Source organism: Ranitomeya imitator, chromosome 6 (genome assembly GCF_032444005.1).
Source record: "Ranitomeya imitator isolate aRanImi1 chromosome 6, aRanImi1.pri, whole genome shotgun sequence".
Lineage (NCBI taxonomy): Eukaryota > Metazoa > Chordata > Amphibia > Anura > Dendrobatidae > Ranitomeya > Ranitomeya imitator.
Window position 1 is genome coordinate 257,915,154 of NC_091287.1, and position 23,124 is coordinate 257,938,277.

Here is a 23,124-nt window from a genome sequence, read left to right on the forward strand (position 1 = left end):
AGCACACAAAGTGACCTGATAGTTACTAATAACATAGGACAAGCTCTGAGACGTGGGAACTCTGCTGACCGCAATCCCTAATCCTATCATACCACACTAGAGGTAGCCGTGGAGCGCTCCTGACCAGACCTAGGCGCCTCGGGCACAGCCTGAGAAACTAGCTAGCCCTGAAGATAGAAATATAAGCCTACCTTGCCTCAGAGAAATTCCCCAAAGGAAAAGGCAGCCCCCCACATATAATGACTGTGAGTAAAGATGAAAATACAAACATAGAGATGAAATAGATTTTAGCAAAGTGAGGCCCGACTTACTGAATAAACCGAGGATAGGAAAGATAGCTTTGTGGTCAGCACAAAAACCTACAAACAACCACGCAGAGGGCGCAAAAAGACCCTCCGCACCGACTAACGGTACGGAGGTGCTCCCTCTGCGTCTCAGAGCTTCCAGCAAGCAAGAAAAACCAATATAGCAAGCTGGACAGAAAATATAGCAAACAAAAGTAACACAAGCAAAACTTAGCTTATGCAGGGCAGACAGGCCACAAGAACGATCCAGGAGAGAGAGCAAGATCAATACTGGAACATTGACTGGAGGCCAGGAACAAAGAACTAGGTGGAGTTAAATAGAGCAGCACCTAACGACTTAACCTCGTCACCTGAGGAAGGAAACTCAGAAGTCGCAGCCCCACTCACATCCACCAGAGGAAGCTCATAGACAGAACCAGCCGAAGTACCACTCATGACCACAGGAGGGAGCTTGACCACAGAATTCACAACAGGGTCCCCCTTATTTTTAATAAGCAGCAAATGCTAAGCAGACAGCTGTGAGCTGATATTAATAGGTTGGGAAGGGGCCATGGATATTGGCTCCTCCCACACTAAAAATACCAGCCCTCAGTCGCCCCAGAAATGTCACACTCATTAGATGCGCCAATTCTGGTGCTTAGCCTTGGCTCTTGTCGCTTGCCCAGTTGCGCTGGCAAGCAGGGTAATGGTTTTTGGGGTTGATGTCAGCTGTGTAATGTCCGCTGACATCAAGCCCAGAGGTTAGTAATGGAGAGGCATCTATAAGATACTCCCATTACTAACACATAGTAAAAGCAATAAACACACATTCAGAATAGTCCTTTAATTTTAAAAAACACTCCTCTAGCCTCTTTTACCCATTTATTACGTTTAAAAGCTAAAATAAGTTTTCCAATGATTTTTCACCAAGAAAATGTATCTGGCCAAATGATGCCTACAGCAAAAACAAACTAAATAATTTTTATATACTGTGCGTAATGATTCTGAATTTCCACCTCCAATAGAAATCTTGAGTTCCTGCAGTCTCCACTTCCACCTGTAGATGCCCCACCAATGTTGTATTCTGCGAATACCTCACCAAAAGTAACAATAATAAATACACAGACCCAGATAAGTTCCAATTCCTCTGTAAAGAAAGTTCCACTTCCTGCTAGGCCATAGTGAAATGATAAAATGAGTGTCACGCTGTGATGGTCTTCGGTAAGGGAGAGGGGCCTCAAACTGTCCCTGGAACTGGGACCCTAGCTATCTCTGCTACTCTTGAAGGTATAAAGGCCTGGGTCTCTGACCTTTCTATACTTCACCCCATGAGGTATGGGACAGAAATGTATTGTAAACAAGACACAAAAGACAAAACAGAGGAAACAGAAAACCTTTATCATACAAAAGCACAAACCAACAATAAGGAGGATGGTAGGGACAGGAAGGAATACACTAAATTGGAATAGGGACCAGGAGATAAACACACAAATACTACATCAAACAACAGAACACTACTACAACAACTCCACTTAGCTTTAGCACTCAGCACAGGAAGACAAATCTTTTACCAGCAAATACTAACCGCCAAGAGCCAGTATATATAGAGGGAGTAAATGATAAGCAGTTGCAGCTGAGAACAACAAGGCTGTGTGGTCTCAGCCAGCATAGAAAGAGTCCTTAACCCTCTCATCACCGAATTAAAGGAAAACCATTTAAAGTAGGACACAAATCACACAATCGCTAAAGAAGAGTGCAGTTCATTACCCGACAAGACTGTATAACTTCAGGTCTCCCAAGGGAACATGACACCCTGAGGTTAATGAAGGCTCAAATAGCAGAATCTGCTCCAGTAACTCCTTAAATCTTTGCTCAATCAACTTTGCTCAAGGGATGATACCACCAGAACATTTAGGAGAACATCAAAAAGTCTATTGCTTTGAGCTTACTGTTTATTGGGTTATGCAGCATTATGCAGGGGACCACCTCAAGCCCCACATAAAAAAGGCCAACATTTCTAGAGACAACATTGACCTTTATTATAAACTTTTTCTACGTGTTGCACACCCAGCTGACTAATGTGCTACTTTTTAAATTCTTTATAGAATAAATAGATGGTGGCCCAATTCTAATGCATCGGGTATTCTAAAATATGTATGGTATTATATAGCACAGCCCACGTAGTATATAGCACAGCCCACGTAGTATATAGCACAGCCCACGTAGTATATAACACAGCCCACGCAGTATATAACACAGCCCACGTAGTATATAACACAGCCCATGTAGTATATAGCACAGCCCACGTAGTATATAGCACAGCCCATGTAGTATATAGCACAGCCCACGTATATAGCACAGCCCACGTAGTACATAACAGCCCACGCAGTATATAACACAGCCCATGCAGTATATAACACAGCCCACGCAGTATATAACACAGCCCACATAGTATATAACACGGCCCATGTAGTATATAGCACAGAGACGTAGTATATAACACAGCCCACGTAGTATATTGCACAGCCACGTACTATATAGCACAGCCCACGTAGTATATAGCACAGAGACGTAGTATATAACACAGGCCACACAGTATATAACACAGCCCACGCAGTATATAACACAGCCCACATAGTATATAGCAATGTGGGCACCATATCCCTGTTAAAAAAAGACTTAAAATAAAAAATAGTTATATACTGACCTTCCGGCGGCCCCCGGATCCAGCCCAGGCGTTTAGTGATGCTCCTTGCAACGCTCCAGTCCCAAGAATGCATTGCGGCAATAACACGTGATGATGTAGCGGTCTCGCGAGACCGCTACGTCTTCTCCGGTCATTGCCGAAATGCATTCTTGGGACAGGAGCATCGCGAGGAGCGGGAAAGGCACCGAAATGATTTTGTATTTTTTTATTTTTTTTAAATTATTTTTAACATTAAAAACGTTTTACTATTGATGCTGCATAGGCAGCATCAATAGTAAAAAGTTGGTCACACAGGGTTAATAGCAGCGTTAACGGACAGCTAAAACCGTAAGTGGCCGCTGACTGGAGGGGAGTAGGGAGGGGCCAATTCGCGGCCAGACTGTGCCTGTCGCTGATTGGTTGCGGCCAGCCGGCAGCGACCTGGGATTTCTGCGACAGACAGATGGAAGTACCCCTTAGACAATTATATATATAGATATCCAATCAGCCATTGCAGTTTCAGATAGGGGTCACTGTGCACTGCAATACTATAGCGTCTATGGAAATAAGAATTGTCCTTCCTTTAGTAAAGTAATATCTACTATATAAACCAAGAAAAGCAAGGATACTTGCACTATATCCACTGGTGCATCAGGTAATATTCCTCTATAGCTGCTGCTAATAAGTATCCAGCACTACTAATATACTACTCATATTGTATGATATTATATTATTGGTAGTAAGGCCAAGCCTAACTACCATGGCTGGAGCACGTAAATAGTCCAAGTGCACTATTTTGGGGGGCTCATAAACTGCGAGATATTCCTGTAGATGGACGGATTGGAACTTTCCACGTCCTACTCCCCCGTATAAGAGGAAGAAGAGTAGGATTCCAGATTCAGGGGTCTGGTGACTGTGATATTCCAGGGTTAAGCCATATCACTGATCATTAGTTGGAAGAATCATTGAACCTTTGATCATTTGCAGATAAAATCTAATTCCAAGGTTTATCACATTGACATTTCATCTCAGTCATGAGGGACAAAGGAGCTTACACAGAAGTGGCCATGCTCACTTATGTTCCTACTGTTATGGAGACATGCTTGTTTTCTCCAAGTGCTTAGTTGAAATGTTATATTTGCAGAATATTACAATTATAGGTGACCCGGGTAGAAGCTACAGCATAATTTCATTATAATATACCCACCTAAAATGAATGATAATTTAATACTGGTCTTAACCACAGTGTCAGACCTTTAAATGACCACTAATCAGCTTATACAGTGTGTAGCAGATCGGCCGTCGTTTAGTGGCTGCGGTGGCCTCATCTGAATGGACCATAGAGGCTCATGAATTACTGTATTTCTCTATACCTTTGGTTCCAGATGAGAGCATAAAAAGATTTACTATTTACTATAGAAAAAAAAGTGCCATGTTCCATTGTATTCTATATATACCTAAATGTTTCCTGTAACAGTATTTTAGATATGTGGTGATATTCCAGTTTGATGATAGTGAAGGTATAGGCTCTGTGCCTGCACCATAACTTGCAGGAACCACCCCTAATATACTTCTCACACTAGCTCACTCTAAGGGCTCGCTCATACGGCCGTAGATTCTCTCATGGGAGACAATCGGGCTGATTATGGCAATGAAACTCGGCTCAAAATGTATCAGGGTTTGATCGGAGTGTCACGTTAGTGTGATAATATTCCTTCACATGAGAGAATTGACGCACAGATGCGGAGAAGATGGAGAACTTAATTTCTCAATCTTCTCCATTGTCTGTGTCCAAGTAAACCGGACAGTACTCGGATGACATCTGAGTTCAGTCTGATGTTTAACATTCATGCCGAATTGGCATGAGGAAAAAATTGCAGATCTGCACTGCCCCATAGTATAACATTAGACTGAGTGCTATCTGATAAAACATCAGACAGCACTCCGCTGTGCTATACCCTCGTCTGAGCGAGCCCTAATTGCCAGGGTGGGAGATAATTCTGATGTGAGCCAGCACCTTAAATTCCATGGTCATTTGCCGTGGCCTCTAAGTGGTTAGCAGAGGAATGTCTCTTCCTGTCACCACATCACCCCATGTAACACCCAGTGTGGTGCCAGTGGGTTACTACAGAAAGTTCTACAATGCATGGTAGCCTATTAGACCCTGCCGACAGGCATAATGCAGAATTGTTCACATTTATTATGCCTTAAAAAAGTACCATGTGAACTTTTCCACATTTGTTCATGTCACAGCCACAAACTTAAATGTATTTTAGTGGGATTTTATTTGATATACCAGCAAAGTAGCAAGTATTTGTGAAGTTAAAAGGAAATGATACATGGCTTTCTTAATAGTTTTAAAAATATTAATCTGAAATTTGTGATGTGCACTTGTATTCAGCCCCCCAAGAGAATACTTTGTATGACCACCTTTCTTTGCAATCACTGCTGCGGATTAGTGATGAGCGAGTGTACTCGTTGCTCGGGTTTTCTGAGCACGCTTGGGTGGTCTCCGAGTATTTATGACTGCTCGAAGATTTAGTTTTCATCACCGCAGCTGAATGATTTACAGCTACTAGCCAGCCTGAGTACATGTGGGGGTTGCCTGGTTGCTAGGGAATCCCCACATGTAAACAAGCTGGCTAGTAGTCACAAATCATTCAGCTGCGGCAACAAAAACTAAATCTCCGAGCACTAAAAAATACTCGGAGTCCACCCTAGCAACGAGTATACTCGCTCATCACTACTGCGGATCTTATGGGATACGTCTCTGCGCATATAAAGGCAGAAATGTGTGCCCATTGTTCTTTGCACACTAGCTCTAGCTCGGTGAGGTTGGATGGATGTGTTTGTGAACAGCAATTTTTAAGTCTTCCACAGATTCTCAATGGGATTTAGGTCTGAACTGTGACTGGTCCACTCACAAATAACTATGCTTTGATGTAAACCCTTCCACTGTAGCGCTGGCAGTATGTTTAGGATCATTGTCCTGCTGGAAGGTGCACCCAGGCCCCAGTGTCAAGTCTTTTGAAACCTTTACCACATTTTTCCTCCAGCATTGCCCTGTATTTATCTCCATCCATTCTCCCAGCAACTCTGACCGGCTTCCCTGTCCATGCTGAAGAAAAGCATTCCCCAGCATGATGCTGCCACCACCATGTTTGATGGTGAAGAAGGTGTTTTCAGGGTGATGTGCAGTGTTAGCTTTCCAACACACATAGCATTTTGTATTTAGCTTAAAAGGTTCTACTTTGGTCTCATCTGACCAGAGCACCTTCTTCCATTTGCTAGCCGTGTACCCTACATGGCTTTTTGCAAACTGCAAATGGGACTTCTTATGACTTGCTTTCAAAAATGGCTTTCTTCTTCCCACTATAAAGGCCATATTTGCAAAGCATGTGATTAATCTACCATACTATATAATTGTCTAAGGGTCACTTCCGTCTGTCTGTCTTTCTGTCTGTCTGTTACGGATATTCATTGGTCGCGGCCTCTGTCTGTCATGGAAATACAAGTCGCTGATTGGTCGTGGCAAAACGCCCACGAGCATTGCCACGATCAATCAGCGACGGGCACAGTCTGGCGGCAACATGGCCGCTCCTTCCTCCCCGCAGTCAGTGCCCGCTCAGTACTCCCCTCCAGTCAGCGCTCACACAGGGTAAATGGCAGTGCTAATGGACCGCATTATGCCGCGGTGTAACGCACTCCATTAACGCTGCTATTAACCCTGTGTGACCAACTTTTTTACTATTGAAACTGCCTATGCAGCCTCAATAGTAAAAAGACCTAATGTTAAAAATAATAAAAAAAATAAAAAATCACCATATACTCACCTTCCGGCGCTTTTCCCGCTCCTCGCGACGCTCCGGTGACCGGTCCATGCATTGTGATCTCGCGAGATGATGATGTAGCGGTCTCGCGAGACCGCTACGTCATCATCTCGCGAGACCGCAATGCACTCTTGAGACCGGAGCGCGCGAGGAGTGTCGGTAAACGCTTCCTGGATCCAGGGGCCAACGGAAGGTGAGTATATAACTATTTTTTATTTTAATTCTTTTTTTTTTTTTAACAGGGATATGATGCCCACATTGCTATATACTACGTGGGCTGTGCAATATACTACGCGAGCTGGGCAATATACTACGCGGGCTGGGCAATATACTACATGGGCTGTGCTATATACTATGCGGGCTGTGCTATATACTACGTGGGCTGTGCTATACACTACGTGGGTTGTATTATACACTACGTGGGCTGTGTTATACACTACGTGGCCAGTGTTATACACTACGTGGCCTGTGTTATACACTACGTGGGCTGTGTTATATACTACGTGCGTGGGCTGTTATATACTACATGAGCTGTGTTATATGCTATGTGGGCTGTTATACACTCCGTGGGCTGTGCCTATACTACGTGGCTGTGCTATATACTCTGTTGGCTGTGTTATATACTACGTGGCTGTGCTATATACTACGTGGCTCTGCTATATACTACGTGGCTGTGCAATATACTACGTTGCTGTGCTATTTAGTACGTGGGCTGTTATATACTAAGTTGCCGGCCACGAACAATCAGCGACAGGCACAGTTCGGGAGCGAATTGGCGCAGGAGTTGAACCACGCTTTGCTAATTGGTCGCGGCCGGCTAAATCCTGTGTATTCAATGTATTATTCTAAAATCTTCATAAATAAACTACATACATATTCTAGAATACCCGATGCAGCGACAGGCACAGTCCGCCAGCAAATACTATGTGGCTGGGCAATATAGTACGTGACTGGGCAATATAGTACGTGACTGGGCAAGATACTACGTGGCTGGGCAATATACTACGTGACTGGGCAATATACTATGTGGTTGGGCAATAAACTATGTGGCTGGGCAATATACTACGTGGCCTGTGCAATATACTACGTGGACATGCATATTCTAGAATACCCGATGCGTTAGAAACGGGCCACCATCTAGTTCGTGATAGTTGTCCAGAGGACAAATTCTGCGACCTGATCTGTAGACCCCTGCAGTTGCTCCATAGTTACCATGGCTATTTCTCTAATTAGTGCTCTCCTTGATTGGGATGTCAGTTTAGGTGGTCGACCATGTCTTGGTAGGTTTTCAGTGTGCATACTTTTTCCATTTTTTAAAACCTAACCCTACTTTACAACTTTACCCCTGACCTGTCTGATGTGTTCCTTGGTTTTCATGATGCTGTTTGATCCATAATGTTTCTCTTACAAACCTCTGAGGCCTTCACAGAACAGCCATAGTTATACTGAGAATAGACTACACACAGGTGGACTCAATTGACTAATTTCACTCAATTGGTCACTCAGGATTTTATCTAGGGGTATCAGACAACAGCGGCCTGAATACGAATGTACGTCACAGTTTTCAGATTTATACTTTTAAAATAATTACAAAACCATGTGTTATTTATTTTCCACTTCACAAATACTTCCTACTTTGTGTTGTTATATCACATAAAATCCAAATAAGATACACTTACATTTGTGGGTGTAACATGAAAAAATTTGGAAAAGCTCATGGGGTATGCATACTTTTTCTGTACGTGACCAGAAGACTGCATGTTCAAGTACTCTACAAGTATGTAAAAAAATGCACAGAAAAAAAAATATATAAACATAATTGTTATCGCCGTGTAATTACCAAACTGGGCAATTTTTCTTAGCAAGATAATATCTCAGTATGAACACCCTGCAAAACACGTAGAGTAGCACACAGAGGCAATGGCAGCCATGACAAGTTCATTTTATTTAAAACCCCTCCCATGGAATCCTATCAACTCCATAGTTTTAGAGTGTCCATTAGGTTTCCATTGGGGTTTCAAGACTTTTGACAGCAAGAATACCTTGTGCCATTCTTGTAAAAAGGACCAGAACTGCGACAGTAAGGCCTCGCTCACATCTGCATCTAAGAAAAAAAATCGCTATGATGTTCATCCTGTGTATGCCACTCCGCATGTCTGGCGAGGGTGCAATTTTTTCTCACTTAGCATCCATATGACATGCGTATGCAATCTGTTTTTTTTTTCAACATCTTTTGCATACTGTAATGCTCTATGTAACTTAAAGCTAGTTTACAAGCCTGATAAAGCAACCTTATATAAAGAGATAGATAGATAGATAGATAGATAGATAGATAGATAGATAGATAGATAGATAGATAGATAGATATTAAAAATATTGCACGCCCCACTTTTCAGTTTTTGAATTTCCACAAAAATTTAAGATAACCAATAAATTTTGTTCAACTTCACAATTGTGTTCCAATTGTTGATTCTTCACCAAAAAATTACATTTGGTATCTTTATGTTTGAAGCATGATATGTGGGAAAAGGTTGAAAAGTTCCAGGGGGCAGAATACTTTCACAAGGCACTGTAGATAGATAGATAGATAGATAGATAGATAGATAGATAGATAGATAGACAGAGAGATAGATAGAGAGATATATGATAGATAATATATAGATAGATATGTATGTATGTGCAGTAGAGCAGGGGCCATCAGAGGGAGGTCACCTTGCCGTGGTTGATGGGCGTACATGAATTGGCCAATTTATACGCTAAGAACCTTCATTTTTTTAAGTGCATCTTCATGATCAATAACACAGTTTAGATTCAGGGTATGTGCACACGTCTGGATTTTTAGCGTTTTTTTTGCGGAATTTCGCCATAAAAACGCTATAAATCCGGTAAAAAAACGCTTACATTATGCATCCTATCTTTTAGAATGCATTCCGCATTTTTTGTGCATATGTTAGCGTTTTTTTCCGCAAAAAAAACGCATACCGCAAAAAATCCGGACATGCTCTATCTTTTTCCGGATTTTCTGCGGATTTCCTATCAAAAAGGACATTCCGGAAAATAAAATAAAAAACCGCTAAAAATCCGCGCAAAAAACGCTCAAATTCCGCGAGAAATCCTCGCGAAAAAAGCACACGGATTTCTGGCAGAATTCTCAGGATTTTATCAGGAAAAAATCCTGACGTGTGCACATACCCTTAATGTTTTCAGTGTTTGCATATATCTTGGCTTATATAGAGTGCTGTTGTGTTTTCTTTTTCTAGATAAATACGGTAGATAGATAGAAAATAGATAGACAGATAGATAGAAAGATCCAAAAAATGGAGGCAGCACACCAATTAGATGAAAATCACGTTTCTGGACTGAAACATCGCCATATGGGCAACTAAATCACACGTGATTTTCATCTAATTGGTGTGCTGCCTACATTTTTTGGATATATTTACAAGGTTTGCTACATACCTGGGAGGCTTTTGCACCCTATAACAATTTTTTAGGTGCTGCTTCTTGTTTGTTTTTCTAGATAGATAAATAGATAGAAAAAACAAGCAACAAAGCAAAAAAAGCAGCACAACTAAATGCAGGGTGCAGAGCCTCACAGGTACATTCCAGTCCTTCCAGAAAAATCTAAAAAGTTGAGGCAGCACACCATAAAGCAGTGAAAAAGGTCCACACCTAGTACGGAAATGTTGCCATATGGGCTAATAAATAGCACCTTATAACTGCTTTATGGTGTGCTGCCTCAACTTTTTTTGATTTTTAGATAGATAGACAGGATGGATGGATGGATAGATAGATAGATAAATAGATAGATAGAAGGGCCGGTGCCAGTAGTGGGCCGCTGTGCGCCAACTCACCCCCCCACCAGCGCCGCCGCCGCATTCAACTATACCGGTGTCGTAGACGCCGGTACAGTTGAATGCAATGATGGAGGACGCCGCCTCTCCCATCATTCCTTGCTCTGCCTCTGACACTGCGGGTGCACGCGCACTCACTGTGTCCCAGGCAGTGCAGCAGCAGCCGCCAAGACAGGAGCAGGGAGCAACGTGGGCACGAGGAGAGGTGAGGAGTGTTTTTTTTTTTTACTGTGGGGCCATTCTCGGGGGGTGGAGGAGAGATGCGGGCTGTGTTGTATACTGCTACATGGGCTGTGCTGTATACTACTGTGTGGGCAGTGCTATATACTATGTCGGCTGTGCTGTATACTACTATGTGGGCTGTGCTATATACTACTGTGTGGGCAGTGCTATAAACTACTGTGTGGGCTGTGCTGTATACTACTATGTGGACTGTGCTATATACTACTGTGTGGGCAGTGCTATATAATCGTAATAATATAAAGAACAGAACGGCACTAGAGTAGTACGTTTTTAGATGAGCAGGACTATTAACAGACAGCTGTGTCTCAGGCGTCACAATCAATAAGGGTAATGGTGCTCTGCATGAATGTCCAGCAAGTAATCCGTATACAACAAAGAAGAAGAAAATTATGCGGCACTCACCCCGATTTGGCTGTGGAGATTGTGATCTTTATTGGAGAAAAAATGAAGAATACATCCGTCAGGACATCAGGTAAAAGAGAGAGGGTGCGGTATAGGAGCACGGACGACGGCCGTTTCGCACACGCAGGTACTTCGACGGGTCCAGGCAGTGCTATATACCTCTGTGTGGGCAGTGCTGTATACTTCTATGTGGGCTGTGCTGTATACTACTGTGTGGGCTGTGCTATTTACTACTGTGTGGGCTGTGCTGTATACTACTATGTGGGCTGTGCTGTATACTACTGTGTCGGCTGTGCTGTATACTACTGTGTGGGCAGTGCTATATACTACTGTTTGAGCTGTGCTATATACTACTATGTGGGCTGTGCTATATACTACCGTGCGGGCAGTGCTATATACTACTGTGCGGGCTGTGCTGTATACTACTATGTGGGCTGTGCTATATACTACTGTGTGGGCTGTGCTGTATACTACTATGTGGGCTGTGCTGTATACTACTATGTGGGCTGTGCTATTTATTACTGTGTGGGCTGTGCTGTATACTACTGTGTGGGCAGTGCAATATACTACTATGTTGGCTGTGCTATATACTACTATGTGGGCTGTGCTATAAACTACTATGTGGGCTGTGCTATATACTACTGTGTAGGCAGTGCTATATACTACTGTGTGGGTTGTGCGGTATACTACTATGTGGGCTGTGTTATCTGCTATGCGGGTTGTGCTATATGCTATGCGGGCTGTGCTATATACTATGCGGGTTGTGCGATATACTATGCGGGTTGTGTTATATACTATGCGGGCTTTGCTATATACTATGCGGGTTGTGCTATATACTATGCGGGCTTTGCTATATACTATGGGGGGTATATTATATTCTATAGGGGAGGCCGTGTTATATACTATGTGGCTGTGTTATATACTATTAATAATAAATAATAATAATTTTTATTTATATAGCGCCAACATATTCCGCAGCACTTTACAATTAAGCTGGGACATGTACAGGCAATAAATTCAGTACAAGTTAAGACAATTTAAACAGTGACATTAGGGGTGAGGTCCCTGCTCGCAAGCTTACAATCTACAAGGAAATGGGGGGACACAATAGGTGAAAAGTGCTTGTTATTTCAGGTCTGGCAATTATAATAAATAGGGATTATCATATAAAGCTGCATGATCCGGTCATCAGCCCGTGTGTTTAAGTGCAATAGTCAAGTATCAAGTACAGTTATCATGTGCATGGAGGGTGTGGGGACAGATGAATAGTAGGGTGCAGATTCACATGCAGATAATATTTGGAAGGAGGGAACAGGACAAAGTTAGTTTACTGAGTAGTTGATGTGGTAGGCTTGTTTGAAGAGATGGGTTTTCAGAGCGCGCTTGAATAGGTCGGGGCTAGGTATCAGTCTGAACGTCTGGGGAAGTGCATTCCAGAGAGCTGGCGCAGCAGGAGAGAAGTCTTGGAGATGGAGGTGCGAGGTTCGGATTACGGGGGATGTTAGTCTTAGGTCATTTGTAGAACAGAGGGCACGTGTAGGGCGATAGACGGAGATGAGAGAGGAGATATAAGGCGGTGCAGAACTGTGGAGAGCTTTGTGGGGGAGAGAGATGAGTTTATACTGGACTCTGTAGCGAATGGGTAGCCAGTGTAATGACTGGCACAAGATGGAGGCATCGGTGAAGCGGCTGGACAGAAATATGACCCTGGCTGCCGCATTCAAGATGGATTGGAGAGGAGAAAGTTTGGAAAGAGGGAGACCGATCAGAAGAGAGTTGCAGTAGTCCAGGCGAGAATGAATAAGAGCAACAATAAGAGTCTTAGCAGTTTCAAAAGTGAGAAAAGGTCGGATTCTGGAGATGTTTTTAAGATGCAGGTGACAGGAGCGAGTGAGTGATCGGATATAGGGAGTAAAGGAAAGTTCGGTGTCGAATATGACCCCAAGACCACGGGCATGCTGCTTGGGAGTTATGGTTGAACCCTCCAGGGTAATTTCGATGTTGGGTAGAGTGAGCTTAGTAGAAGGGAGAAACACAAGTAGTTCAGTTTTGGAGAGATTTAGTTTCAGATAGAGGGAGGACATGATGTTAGAGACAGCAGACAGACAACCCTTGGTATTTTGAATTAGAGTGGGGGTGATGTCAGGGGAAGAAGTGTATAATTGGGTGTCGTCAGCATAGAGATGGTACTGGAACCCAAATCTGCTGATTGTCCAATAGGGGCAGTGTATAGAGAGAAAAGGAGGGGGCCCAGGACTGAGCCTTGCGGAACTCCGATAGTAAGGGGACGAGGAGAGGAAGAGGAGTCGGCAAAAGATACAATGAAGGAGCGGTCAGAGAGATAGGAGGAGAACCAGGAGAGGGCTGTGTCCTTGAGGCCTATGGAGCGGAGCATAGTGAGAAGTATCAAATGCGGCAGAGAGATCCAGGAGAATGAGCAGAGAGCAATGACCTTTGGATTTAGCTGTTAATAGATCATTAGAGACTTTAGTGAGGGCAGTTTCAGTGGAGTGTAAAGAGCGGAAACCAGATTGTAAGGGGTCAAGAAAAGAGTTATCCGAGAGATAGCGGATTAGATGGGAGTGGACCAAGCGTTCCAGGAGTTTAGAGATGAAGGAAAGGTTAGAGACAGGTCTGTAGTTAGCCGTGCAGTTCTGGTCCAGGGATGGCTTTTTAAGTAAAGGGGTAATGATGGCATGTTTAAATGAGGAGGGGAAGATACCTGAAGAAAGAGAGAGGTTAAATATTTTAGTCAGGTGAGTGGTGACCACTGGTGAGAGAGACTGCAGGAGAGGTGAAGGAATGGGGTTACTATTGCAGGTTGTAGGCCCCACTATTGTGGGGTTATATTCTATTCTATGGGGGAGGCTGTGTTATATTCTATGAGGGAGGCTGTGTTATATACTATGGGGGGCTGTATTATATTCTATGGGGGCTGTATTAGATTTTATGAGGGATGATTGCATCATACTCTTTGATGGGGCTGCATTATATTCTGTGGGAAGGTGGGCTGCATTCTATTCTATTCGGGGCTACATTATATTCTATGGGGCTGTATTATATTTATATTCTTTGAGGGGTGATTGCATCATACTCTATGAGGGGGTTGCATTAAACTATGAGGGGGCTGCATTATATTCTATGGGGTGGCTGCATTATACTCTGGGGTGGCTGCATTATATTCTGTAGGGTGGTGGCTGCATTATACTATATGTGGGCTGCATTATACTGTATTGAGGACTATGGGGAATACATTATACTATATGAAGAACTATGGGGTGCATTATACTATGGGAAGTGAATTGTACTACATGGATGACTATGGTGGTGCATTATACTATATGGAGCACTATGAGGAGTGTATTATGCTATATGGATGACTGTGCAGTGTATTTTAATATATGGAGGACTATAGGGAGTGTATTATACTATATGGAGGACTGTGGTGCACATTATAATATATGGAGGACTATGGGGTCTATTTTACTAAACAAGTATAATGCTGCATATTCAGATTGTTTTTACTGAAACAAAAGTCATTGTTCTCAGCAGCACATCCCCGATGTGCTGCTGATAACATGATATTGTATGGTCATCTGTTAGTGATCTAATAGTGATCGTTCTGTCCCATCATTATTCCTCAGCTGGTGGAAACAAGCGTTAAACAACTTCGGTATTGTCGATCAAACTCATTTAGCGGCCTGAACTCAGCGCTTGTAAATACAACCAAAATGCTTTTGTGTGATGTGCAATATGTTAGCATTTGGGGCCCCATTTTAGACTTTGCCTAGGGCCCCACTTTGCCCTAAACCGGCCCTGCCTACAAGTGTACAAAGATATTATACAGTCACCATGTGACAAGTGGGCCTGTGTAACTTCAAATGCCAGGGCTGAATTTTATTCCCAGTCCAGCCCTGGATAATAGATATATTATATAGATGATAGATTAGATAGATAATAGATAGAGAAATAGATAGATAGATATCCTGTAGATAATTTCACAAGTCCCCTATATATAATGAACTTGCACCCTTTGTTTAATTTAAAAGAAACACTTCATAATTAGTCCAACAGAGAATAGTACAAAATGAAAATTTTATTGAAATATACAGTAAAACCAAGGCATAAAAAGGGCAAAAAGTGATTAAAAAGGTGAAAAAAACCACAGATGCGGTAGATAGGTGGCAAAGCCCGGACACAAGGTAAGTTATATAATAAGTAGTCAATCATGAACCGACATACATAGGCAGACAGGTAAAGTATCAGGTATTAAGTTAAATCCCATGTGTAGCTATTAGACAATAAGCAATATAGTAGTCAAATCTGTAGTAAAACAGGTTTAATAAACATAGTCAGGTATAGATGGGAACATAGGCAGTAAAGTTAAAACGTAAACCACCCAACTATGCCAGTGACTGTGCTGCTGCGCAATTACACATGGTAAAAACAAGTCAGGGTGCGGTGGACGCCTGGACCTCTGCTTACTTGCTAGGGAATGGACTTTCACCTTATTCTAACTATGCAGGCATGTACCGTATGTTCTTTTTGAATTGTTTTTATTAGTGATGCTCTACTACTGGGGCGGCTGTGAGATGGTATTTTTAGGCTAGGAAGGGCCCAATAACCATCTATCGATCTGTCTACTTATTCTGAGGGTTGTGGTTGTTAATTTACTGTGCTTGGCCGATGAAATGTCGGGTTTCCATTGTGATGTGTGCGCCAAAATCGGACGGCATACCTACGGTCTGTGTGCCATTTGATTTTTTTCTGGCACCCATTGAGTCGTCGATATACGTGGCTATTCTGCCGGATTCCAGCTGATGAAACGCTCGCAGATGAGCGCTGCCTCTCGGAATAATGCTGCTGATAGTACAGTACGATTCTGTCTCACATTCTCGATTTTACACACATGTGGAGCGAGGCCTTAGAGAGACTCTAGAGCCTATACTAACCGGACACACAATTTGTATACCTCATAATATTAGGCTATAAAAGCCACATTAACCCTTTGCTCTTTCATTATCTCTTCTTCGTTGAACAGCGATGTATAGACATAGGTCCATGGTGACACCACAGAAGCTAACAAGGGTTTTCTTGAAAATGCAAAAATCTTTCTCTCCTTTTCCGAGAGCGTTATATTGATACTTTGTATTCTTTCCCATACAATATATTGTCCAGATGCATGAAGCCTGCCCAGTTTTTTCACCGTCTCGGACTGCGAGAAATGCTCGGGAACTGGAAAACATTCACAGAAATCCTGTTTGTAAATTCTTTCTACCATCTGAGTTTATATTGTGCTTTATTGGCAAGTGACAGAGTCAACAAGTAATTAAGGCTTTGACACTGGATTAATAAGCTGGTATGTCTTCAAGCAGAAGATGTCACAATAGAAATATAGCAAGGGTGTAGCCTGGTCACAACAGAGGCTAAGATGCCAGCAGGCAGCTCATGAGAGCCGGGTGTGTTCACAGGCATATTTATACCAGCCAATGACTGCACGCTCACACACAGCTTCATTCAAGACCAGCGACAGGCCGGAGGTTTGTAAACACGCTGTCACAGTGCCTGCACGACCTGGGCAGCCCTGGTGAAGGTTACCTGCAAGGAGACTCTTCTATACCTGGATTATACTGACTGGCACAGACAGAGAACAAGGCAGAAATGCCTGACGGTGAAGACTTTGATCTAGATGAGAGGTATTCTCTTCTTACTGACTATGTCCTAAACCATGACTATGTGTTACCTATCCCCTGTCTTGTAATAATGTCTTAGTCTGTCTATATATTATTTATTACGCTTCACTTATATATTGCCATTAATTCCACACCGCCTTACAGACTTTATCATCGCTGTCCCCACTGGGGCTCACAATGTAAATGTATGTCTCTGGAGTGTGGGAGGAAACCGGAGTACCCGGAGGAAACCCACCCAAACACAGGGAGAAGATACAAACCAGGGGTGGACACGGGAAGTGATGGGCAGGATTTGTGTTTGGGCCCTACCGTTCCTTGGACTCCACCTGTACATACTCATATTAGAAACAATATACCGTACACTACACGCACATATGCATATGTATACAGTGTATAGTACATACTGTACATGCACACGGGCATAAATAACATACATATGCTCAGTGACATTTTTATAATGCTGTTGTTCAAATGGGCAGACAATATTTTTTGTTCAGTTATTTATAGTTGTAGCAGCCAAATCTGTTTTATTTTGATATAATCTTTTTCTGATGATGCAAGTTTTTCAAGTGCCATGTTGCCAGAGTTACATTAATTTTAACACTTTATGGATTTAATGAACAAAAAGAAGCAAACAATCAGACAATTCATTTACGCCATTTACTGATCACCATAAATAATGTGTTCACTGTTTTCTATGTGTTGCTACAATTACAGGCATGTAAAAACAGCATATTTTTTTACTGATTTGTGGTGTTTATTTTTAAAAACCATATTAGAAAAAAACAATTATTGTAATTGGTTTTAACTATTTGTTATCATTTTTTGTGTAAAATCTTTTGACTTTTTTTTTACCACTAATATACAGATGTATAGAAATGCACTTGTATATGGAGATGTATCTCTATGAACCAGCACAATATACCTGTAAAGAAAAATACTATTTAGTTCTATAGACAGTAAATGTCTCATATTTATCAGTGCAGCTGTTATCTCACAGTTACAGCAGCAGCCTGCCATGCCAGTAGTTTCAGTCTTGGAATAGACCATATTTCAAAGTAAGCAAATAATTATGTAGAAATTAAATCATAGAGCAACATAGGCACCAACTGCAGCCAATAACTGAGCACAGTGGTTCTTCCCACGTTGGTGGCATGTGTTGCTTAGAGCTGCTGAGATCACTGATTGGCTGCAGTGCTGTCAACTAGATGTCAGGATTGCAAACAAGCACAGACAATGGGAGCAACTATGGAGGCTCAGTATAGACCAAGTGAGGGTGAGTAAAGCACAGTTTTACAAACAAATAAAGTGTAGACAGAGGGAAGGATTTATCTAGAACTGAAAAACTACTTTAATAAGGAATGCAAATTAACTTTCTATTATTCCAATATGAGGCATGCAAAAATACATCATGGGCCTATAGATTCCAGTTCTGTCAAATTTAGATCTCTAAAAAACGCTGGCAGAGTTTTGTGTCTGTGATATTTATAATTTTATGATACAAAAAAAAGCAAGCATAGTTTCTGCAGATTCCATCCTGGAGTGAAAGTGCATACACCATTTACAATGATAACAAGTAGTTAAGTAATGTTTCTCAGTGTCACCAAGGTTGTAAATAAAGCACTGTATACATCCTGCTTTATTATCTATGTATCATATCTCTGAAGAATGTTTAACCAATGTATTAGGTCACGCTGGTTATTGGCATTCTCTATCTGTATGATAAGCTACAGGCTGAGGCTGACCTCACACGTTCAGTATTTGGTCAGTATTTTACATCAGTATTTGTAAGCCAAAACCAGGAGTGGAACAATTAGAGGAAAAGTATAATAGAAACATATGCACCACTTCTGTATTTATCACCCACTCCTGGTTTTGGCTTACAAATACTGATGGAAAATACTGACCAAATACTGATAGTGTGACGGCAGCCTTAGACTGGGGCTATGTACTCCTGAGTACTGACAAAGAGGGTGGCCATGATCTTTTTATATGTTATTAGTACATATTTTTATGCAATTTTGGAATAATATCACTTTACAACTCTTATAAAACCCAATACAGATGATTTAAGCAGGGGTGTTACCCATGCCAGCCAATCAGATGTTACCTGTTATTTTAAAAGTGATTATCATCATCTGATTGGTCTTTGTGGACGATTCTGTTTTGTATTTTTTGCTTTGAGATTTTTTTTAGAATTTTTATATTTTTCCAATTTCTTTTATAATTAACCATTGCTTTATCTTGCATCATAATAGATGAAGTAACTTCTCATTATGTTTGTAGAAAAGCATTTGCAAGGTCACAAATCCTAAACCGCAGGTTGGTTTCACATATGGCTCGTCGGTGAATCTGATTTATCTGTTACATTGGCTGTGTTAATGTACTCTGCTTTACACCATGCCTGTCATAGGAGTTTGGCATTCACACTATGGCGCACATGTGTAAAGTCTGGATGGTATGCCAGGCTGAGGACATGGTGTAATGGGTACCACATGGCTGTTGGTAAATACGGCCTATACTGATGAGTAATGGCAGGATTCCCAATGGTTATTCACCAACATACATTTAAGAAGAAAAGTAATTTGTCCCCATATGTGACTTAAAGGGGTCTTGTCAGCTGGAACATTTGTGGCATATTACTAGGATATGTCATATATGTCCGATAAGGTCCCATCACTGAGACTTAGAGCTCGTTCTGCATTTAGTAAGGCTCCTTTTACTCAGTTCTCGGGATCTGCGGGGATTTCAGCAGCGTACATTTATCATCTATCCTACACATAGGTGATAAATGTTGTTTATGGGACAGGCCATTAATTACCCTGAGCCCCTTGTCCGCAGCGCACCTACGTTCTGTCCACTTGAGTCTTGGGTTTGCTACCTCTCTGCCTCTATGCTACTTGACAGAGGAAAGAATGCCATGGGATTTGGCTAATAAAGACCCACACCCATTTCCTGTAATTTGTCTGTTGCTAGGGACACATTTGTCATAACAACAAGCAGCGCACAAAAAAATTGCAGGAAGTGAGACCTCTAGTGGTTGTCAATTTGAAGACTTTACGCGGGATAAGACTTCATGTTTCTTAAATAAAGTGATTTGCACTTTTCCTTTTTAGCTAGTTATAAGGAATCTGACAGCCCAAACTGACAATTAGGTAAGCATATTGCCTTGTAGGGGATATAGCTCCGATAAATATTCTAGCTTTTACAAATCGGGTTCTCTGGAAAATGAATCGTATACGCCAACCTGGTGCACCTTTGGCATGCTCAGGCGGCTCTGTGCACTGTTCCGCGCACTCATGTTGCATGTGGCTACCTCATTTGCTCCATTGACAGCACTGTCCAAAGCTTTACCTATAGTCAGATGACAAATCAGCAACAAATAAATGTCTCACAGTTCTCTGATTATCTTCTCCATGTATGAAGACTTCTCTCGGTAATAATGTGCCTCTTGACAACTCTTGGGAGCCACAGATTTCCCTACATCACAGCCAGTGTGCCCAATGGCAGCCACACTCACTGCCATGATAACCATAATGCCACATACTGGTCATAATGCCACCATGGCAGCCCCAATAGCTCTCATTACAGCCACAATGCCTCCATTAACGCCACTTCTCCAAATAGTAACATCTATTCATGAGACTTAGAAACCTTTGCCACTTTATAGGGGAAACATGAAATTATTTTCCTGACAATCATACCTGCTCTATAGTTTTATGTCTTATAAATGATATTCAGGTCACTGCCCATGGCCCTTTTTCACCCGAAGAACAGTAGCATCATGTGAGAATGAACAAATAGATCTGATGACTAACAGTTTATGACTTGTATGTACCTAGAACATGTCCTTGGGAAATGAAGAGATTTAACGTAATCTTCAGTACACTGGAAAACTCCACGTTGACAAAACAAACATGATTTCATAACCTTCCCGATATTGACAGGATTTATCCACTTCATGTACTAATCTTCATATCGGGAGAGAAATGTGCCAGAAATATGGAGATTTTGTTAACACTTTGAATCTCCCAGTACAAAGTTGCCACAAGTTTTTATTTTTGGCATACTGCATCCAATTCGACAATTTTTAATATATTATTTATATCAGGTCCTTATAGGGAACCTGCCACCCCCAAAATGGAAGTTGAGATAAGCCCACCAGCATCAGGGGCTTATCTACAGCTTTCTGGATGGCTGTAGATAAGCCCCCGATGTATCCTGAAAGATGAGAAAAAGAGGTTAGATTATACTCACCCAGGGGCGGTCCTGGTATGATGGGAGTCGCGGTCCAGTCTGGGGCCTCCCATTTTCTTAGGATGACGTCCTCTTCTGGTCTTCACGCTGCAGCTCTGGCGCATGCATACTTTGTCTGCCCTGTTGAGGGCAGAGCAAAGTACTGCAGTGCACAGGCTCCTGGAAAGGTCAGAGAGGCCCAGCGCCTGCGCACTGCAGTACTTTGCTCTGCCCTCAACAGGGCAGACAAAGTACGCCGGAGCCGCAGCGTGAAGACAAGAACAGGACGTCATCGTAAGAAGATGGGAGGCCCCGGATCGGACTGTGACACCCATCGGACCAGGACCGCCCCTGGGTGAGTATAATCTAACCTCTTATTCTCATCTTTCAGGATGCTGTAGATAAGCCCTTGATGCTGGTGGGCTTAGCTCACCTTCGATTTTGGGGGTGACAGGTTCCCTTTAAAGTGTAAGCAAAGTTTTAATTTTTATATCATAAATCATCAGGACACATGAAAATAAGCATCTTTGAAACATATCTTATCAAATAAATCTCTTCCTTTCACATCCCGGACTGATCTTTCTTTGTCAATTCATAGGTAACATCTGTATTCATTGATGACAGATTATCACTTTACTGAGATTAGAGATGAAAGTTGGTACTTTTAAATGGGGAGGAGGAGGAGGAAGGAAAAGTTAGAGATAGACACATAGACTCCGCTGCAAGTTCTCTGGAAACGACAGCTACAGTTCTCCATAAAGCGCTATGAGCACCAACTGTCTTCTCCTGTCTCAGTAATGGGAACGTTATTATTCACTGATGACAGACTTAACCTTTGAAATGAGAATTTTGAGAGTGAAAGTCCAGTCAAGGAAATTAAAGAAGTGGATTTCACTCATAAAATGTATTAGAAAGTTTCTTACTTTTGCATAGACTATTGATTTATAAAAACTAAAATGACTATTACTCTTTAAAGGCAATCTGTATGAAGGATCAACCCTCCTAAGCCATCTATTTGGGCATGTGGGTGATGATGCATTGACATGTGTGGCCCGATGTCTTATTCCAGAGAAATCCACATTTTTTTAATATGTAAATGAGCTGTTAAGATCTATGAGCCAGAAACAGATCTCACTGAGAATCTGCCTTATTATTATTATTATTATTATACATTTTTATAGCGCCATTTATTCCATGGCGCTTTACATGTGAATACGGGGCAAATATAGACAAATACATTAAACATGAGCAGATAACAAGGCACACGAGTACATAAGGAGGGAGGACCCTGCCCGCGAGGGCTCACAGTCTGCAGGGGGTGCCTTCAGACCTGATTTTAAATGAAGGAGGTGTTACCAGTGCGAGACATGTAATAACTGACAGTCTGATCTCACTACCGAGCTGTTTGTGATTATAACTAAGGCTATGTTCACATTAGCGTTCGGGGGCTTTGCTGACGGCTGCGTACTTCCTCCGTTAAGCTACGCCTACTTCTGCATATTTTTGCATGCGTCCTGCGTACCTATCTTTAACATTGGGTACGCAGCACATGCAGATGTATGCAGATGTGTTGTTTTGACACACCCACCGACCGCATGGGAACGCAACAAGTTGCGTTTTGTGCGGACAGTGGGAGCGTCAAAATGGCGCATATGCATACATCCGCATGTCCTGCGTACCCAATGTTAAAGCTAGGTATGCAGGACGCATGCAGAAGTAGGCGGAGCTTAACGTAGGTAGTATGCAGCTGTCAGCAAAGCCCCCAAACGCTAATGTGAACTTAGCTTAACACTTATTCAACTTCCATCTCCCTGGCAGCCAATGTGTAAGGCAGGGCAATGCAGCTTTGTCAACATCACCATGAGAGAAGAGCGGCAGATATGTTTGCAATAAGAC

General features: G+C 42.2%; 1 protein-coding gene across 2 annotated transcripts in view; it reads left to right on the forward strand.

Moving 5' to 3' along the window:
* The window catches only part of RETREG1 (reticulophagy regulator 1), a 157,974-nt gene that overhangs the window by 54,430 nt on the left and 80,420 nt on the right, over positions 1-23,124 (forward strand). Inside the window, exon 1 of one of the 2 annotated variants that reach the window (XM_069730593.1) lies at positions 16,805-16,995. The exons of the other annotated variant lie outside the window; for it this stretch is intronic. Coding sequence (XP_069586694.1) covers positions 16,961-16,995 — 35 coding nt within the window. The 5' untranslated portion in view covers positions 16,805-16,960. Of the gene's footprint in view, positions 1-16,804; positions 16,996-23,124 lie in introns of those variants that run through there. 2 annotated transcript variants of the gene reach the window in all.